The following is a 6,000-nucleotide window of genomic DNA, read 5'->3' on the forward strand; positions in this document are numbered from 1 at the left end:
TCCTTCCCGAAGTGCATGTGCCATGTAAGCAACCAAAGCCCAAAAATATCTTGCCTCTTAAATGTCTACATAAACGTTATTCGACACATTGATATCACTACTGCGATCATGCTAACCGCCTCAAGCATAATTGAAGTCACCCACCACGAATTACAATCCCTATTATCGTCAAATAACCGATATACCCTAATCTAGCTCAGTAATATGATCAAGGTTGCTCTTTTCCCCTGCCTATAAATAAAGATAGAGGCATTCAAGCTCTGAACCTTCGTCAAATACAATCTCTATGATTAAATGAGGCATTCAAGCTCTTCTCCCCTGCCTATAAACTCAATTTCTCTTCAGCAAAAACTCTGCCTATGATCTCAAAGCCTTTCTTCGAAGTAAACACTGCCTACGATCCCTAAGATCTAAACCTTTCATAGCTCTACTAATCCGTGGTATGATTCGGTGGATGTGCAATTCCAACCACCCTGATTTCCTCTTTGAGGCGCATATTTTGTACTAAATCCAATCCAACACTAGTGATCTCAGTGGACTCCTCTAGCATTATCTTGTCCCTCATGACCTGAATTTTGCTAAGTTTTCCTGCTTTCTTTACATTTCCATTCAATTTACATTTCAAATTATGAAGCTCAGCCCATCATCCTAGATTTTACTTTTGAGAATGTTTGTAACTTCATCATAAAATAATTACATTTTGTTTCTAGGTTTAGCTTTCATTCCACTTTCATTTGCTGTTTAGGCAAGCATACTGAGGTTACACTAAATTTAAGTCTTCTTCTGCTTGATTCACATAACAAAACTTAACTGAACCAATAGTGTTCCACTTGGTACAAAATCATTTAGTTAGAAGTCAAATTAACCCGCAACTTTCATAAACACTCAAACATAAACATTGTTTGTTGACAGCCTAAAGCAGTGACATGTCTATTCTCTTTTTCTCCCCAGCTATATAATGGCATTGAGATTGAAAGCTACACTCGGGTCAAATGCATATAGAACCTAGTCCAGACTCCATCCAATTTTTGACACCAACAAGGGGAATGACAGTCGTTGGCAGATACATACAGTTTAGGTTGACACGGAAAGGGGAGAGAATGGGTTATTTAATATTTTTATTTTATTATTTTACTAATTTTATGTCAAAGGGTACAATTGGAATACTATTTCCAACCGTAAGAGAGAAGTAAATTATCTTTAAAAAATATAAACGTGGCAAATTTTTATTAAGTTGATATACCAAGTCATATTTGTATCGGATACACACAAGAATTTCTTAGTAAACCTTAGTAAATAAAAGTAAAGCGATCATAATATTTAACCTACTACAAAACTCTAAGACATGAAAACACCCAAAATATATACCCCAACATAAAATTAATGCAAATTACTAACTTGTAAAATTTTCCAGCATGTATTTAGTTATTAAAAGAGTATTTTATGAGTTCTATTTTACATTATTAACTTACCTGATGAGCATGAAAGTTTGTACTAAGTTTGATCTTCTTCCTTCAAGTGGTATAATTTTCTGCATATAAAAACCACAATTTGCTTCTTAGAGAGTATAAATAGCTTTTCCTGGTTTTTTACACTACGGCAAAGGTCTCTTTACACTAGCTAGGGCAGTTCAGCATAAAGGTTTGTATATATCAATGAATGACTTACAGAGATTTAGTAGATAAAGAATTTACCTTGCGTAGACATGAAAGGTAACTCTCTCCCCATCCACTGTCATCTCCTTGGCTTGCCAGTAGAAAATTAACCCCGTTGCGCATAGCCGGACAATTGTAATAAGTTTTTCCAGCAGTAGCTAAACCTTTAAGCGCAAACCATGTACCATATGTGAAGCAGACTCCCCAACTTCCAAACCTGGATGCATGGGTAGAAAAGAAGGAAGCATCCAATACTCCGGAGGTATTGGGTTACATCCAGACCAGTCATAAACACCAAGTATCTACATAAGAAGAAATTGGCTCACTTCAAAAGTTATACACACGCGTATATATATGTGTGTGCGCACTGGAAAAAAGGTCACAGTACCGAAAGCCAAGCTTTTACGCAAGAAAGTATATTGGTTACACCCCCATGGTCAAGAATCCACTTTCTTCCCCTAGCCATGGCATTCTCTTCACCTCCATCTGGTCCTTCTCCAAGCAGCCGCAAACTCACATAGTTTTAAGCCGTACAAAACATGTTGCTGGGGCTCTCTATGTGTAATCCCCACCCACCATTTTTGCTCTACAAACACACAGACAAACACAAAATTTTAATTAGCATAAAATTTAATTAATTATAAAAAGAGATTGGACTGGTTAATAACATGGCATAAGTTATTCCCCACCTCTGCCAAAATAAAAGGAGGGAAAACAAGCACAAGCTAGTTATACACGGCATACGTACATAACTCGTACAATATTCGCACCTGATGGTTGTATATGTAACGCTTGATTTCTTTGAGATGTTCCACAGAGAATACAACACTAAGATGACCAGTAATGTACAGACACATGACCTGTATGAAAAGAAGAAAATGTATTAGTAATTAGCTGTTGCATGAAATCTCAAAAGAGTGATGAATTTTCACCAGAGAAAGAAGGTAAAACAATGGGCCAGAATTTTCAGCAGGCCAATGTCCGTGGCTTGATTGCAAGGCTGAATTAAAATGGACAGCCCTCTTCATTGCAGCGGTTGCAATTTCATGTTTCACTTCATCGCCCTCGTTGATCTTCAATGGAGGAATCGCTTGTTTGGAATTTTTCTCTCTTAGAAACTGCATTAATTTAATAATTTGTGAGAATCTTGTTAATTTTGGACACAAGTCACAATGGTAGTATCTGTAATTTGTTCGGTTTCTACTCAGCTTACTAAGGGGAGTGTATTCAATTGAGAATGTGAGAGATTTTAATGGATTTATAAATCCATAGATTTTTATGGAGTTTAATTGATTTGTAGAGATTCCATATAAAATTTTGATTCAATTCCCTCGAAATCTCATGGGAAGAGGTGAAATTTGTGGATACTTAAAATACACTATGAAATCTCTCAAATTCCCTCTAATTCCTCAACTCTCTCAAATTCTTTAAAATTAATTTCTAATTGAATACACCTGGAATGTTATAAACTTTTTTAAAATCTTAATTGAATACACCTGGGATTTCTAAGGATTTTAATAAACTATTTTAAAATTCTAATTGAATACACCTAGAATTTCAGAGAATCACTTAAAATTCTGATTGAATACCCCTAAATTCATTAAAAGAATTAAAATCCCTTAAAATCCCAATTGAATACACCCCTATAAAGCTTGCAATTAAGGAAAAGTCGTTAGATCTGTGTAACTGTGCAAGCAAACATCATATTTTCGTTTGCTCGAATCAAAGAAAAATAATTGTGCAACATATGAATTGCAATTGGTTTGAGATTTGAACTCAAAACTTCTCACACAAAATTACAAACATAGAATAAAAAACCTATTAATAACAAATAAAATTTAAAAAAAAAAAAAAAGCTAAACTATAAGGAAATGAACCAACGAAAAAAAGTAACCTTTTCCCTTATTTTTTTTTTTCAATAAGAAAAGGAGCGTTTTTTATTTTTTATTTTTGTTACATTAAAAAGAATCGAGCTAAGCTTACCCTTTCGCATCATGCATGATGCCATGATTCCAATAGTACGTCGACATAAGTACGTACCTGCATTTTCCAGAGGAAATCGCTACTAGGCTTGACCTGAAATCGGTTTTTGAGGTAATTTTGGCGAGCCTCTTCAACCTCAGCTCGCTCTTGAAGAGTACCTGCATGAGGATCAAACGGCCATGTCTGCCTCCCCAGAAAGTTGTTTGTGCTGGACAAATATGGGCCATCTGCACCGTCCCCAATCTTCAGCCTCCACATTATTCTTAATTTCCCAGTTATCTAATCTCTACAAAAATATCATAGTGCACAAAAAGTTATTTGTGTCAGGCTTAAGGACACCATATGTGTGTCCATATAACAATAGCAACAATGTTATGTGCCCTTTATAGGCATGCCCTTTGCTGATAGGGAGGGTGTTTTGTGCTCAAAGAGGTAAGCATAGGTGGTCCATTTGTACCTCATGTTTTGACAACTTTGTTGACACACTCCAATCATTATGTCCAGGTGGACACTGAAATTCGAAGAGTGCTAGCCGACACCTAGAAGGTGACCAAACCTATGAAAAAGTTGGGTAAGAGAGTGAATAAATTAAAGAGGAACGTAGATGCAAATTTCTTCCTTCTTGTTCTTGGACAAGATTGCACCTACAAAACAAATAACACCTTAGGTCAAGGCTAAAGGCCTCACGTTCCCACGATGAATGGGGGGCTTTGGCCAAAGAACCTCCAATGACAAAGTTAGAATTTTAAGGGAAAAGTGTTTGGAGAATTTTTTGAGTGTTTAGCAAGAATGAAAACTTAGGTTTTTAGAGAAAATGAGGTAGAATATATAAGGCATGGCCGGCCCCCTTGGGAGAGAAGGTGACCGGCCTCTTGTGTGTTTTTTTGGTGTAATTGGTAGTTTAATTAGGCATTAATAAATTAATTAGGTAATAAATCCATTAATTAGCTAATTAACATAATTTAAAATGAATGTTTTGGGGGTTATCTTGTAGAGAAGATATGATGAGGGATTGATGACATAGGTTATAAAAAAATACCTATTTGGGCACTTTTGACTTGATTGAGGGATGATTGTCCATTGCTCGCGCGTAGGAATTCCGGTGTGCCTCGAGGGTAATTTTATCATTTTTACCCAAAAATCCACGTGTCGCCTCTTAATTATTTTTGGCTCCACAACGGTGTCACTAAAACAATTGCACCTAAGCATAATTTTTTGTTTCATATTTTGACGAAAAGAAACCCATGGCTAGGTTCCTGGTTTGAGTACGATGGTGGTGATTTGGAGGTCGATCGCAGGAGATGGCGTTGTGTCTTTGGGTTGCAGAGAAAAGAGGAAAGACGGTGTGAAAGAGGAGAGATTTTTCAGTGTGACTGTTACACAAGGTGGTACATCATGTGTTTCTATATAAATGGTCGGTTATGTGTGTTAAAATGTTAATAACTTAAAAATTAAAAAATTTCACCACTTACATAAAAACACGTTGTGTACTATTCGTGTTTCCGTCATAACTAAAAATTTCTCATGAGGGAGGTTTCTGATTAAAGAGACAGCATGAGATATTTTGATTGGTGATGTGATCTTTCCCAAAAGGGCAAGCTTTATTGAATAGGAAATAACCCCCACAATTGGTAATGTGATCTTTTCCCAAAAGGGAAAGCTTTATTAAACAGAAAACAACCCCCACAATCAGACAAGTAGTACTTACCGACAAATCCACGTGCAACTGCAATGTCTAAAACAAGGGTAAATATCAGTTTACTACTCTTTCGTGGTTTTCAACATTTAGTACATCAAGTTTTTTCATCCCAGAGTCATACCTAAAGTGTTAATTTTGGAACAGTCTCATACATCCGCAGGGCTATTTCTGAAATTTCGAGAGCCCTGTGCGAAATTTATAAAAGGGCCCCTCCTTAAGATAGTATTAAAAAAAAGTAAAACAATGTATTGATGTTATAAAACAATCACTTAACTGATTGCAAGTTTACAAATGTCATTAATTATAAGTAAAAAAGTTACAAGCATAACCTTCACTAGATAATCAAAAGCAGTTCAATCTTAAACAACTAAACACGAAAAAAAAAACTTCAAAACTCTAACTTTAAAGTCCACTTGCATATATAACCTTATTATATACTAAAATTGGAAAACTATCGTTTTTAGGGTGTTATTATTGACAATCAGAATATCTCATTGTACTAGAAATTTTTATATTGAGTGATGCTAGGGATACTAAATTTGTAGACAAAATTTTGTAAATTAAATGACATGTAAGTTGATGATTGGATTATTACTTAAGTATTGATAAACATGATCATTTCCTATTGGTGACTCATCATTTAGTTCACAAATTTAGTCTCTC

At 35.4% G+C, this 6,000-nt stretch overlaps 1 protein-coding gene across 1 annotated transcript; it reads right to left on the reverse strand.

The window, feature by feature from the left end:
- Nucleotides 1–1,813: 1,813 nt before the first annotated feature.
- LOC139194626 (lupeol synthase OSC3-like) lies at nt 1,814–3,896 on the reverse strand. Its single transcript, XM_070819514.1, has 4 exons — nt 3,696–3,896; nt 2,588–2,773; nt 2,426–2,515; nt 1,814–1,957 (listed from the first exon to the last, which is right to left on the reverse strand). Exons 1-4 carry the CDS (start codon nt 3,894–3,896, stop codon nt 1,814–1,816), a joined length of 621 nt encoding a protein of 206 aa, XP_070675615.1.
- Between the last annotated feature and the right edge of the window lie 2,104 nt (nt 3,897–6,000).

This window comes from Malus domestica, chromosome 03 (assembly GCF_042453785.1).
Source record: "Malus domestica chromosome 03, GDT2T_hap1".
NCBI lineage: Eukaryota > Viridiplantae > Streptophyta > Magnoliopsida > Rosales > Rosaceae > Malus > Malus domestica.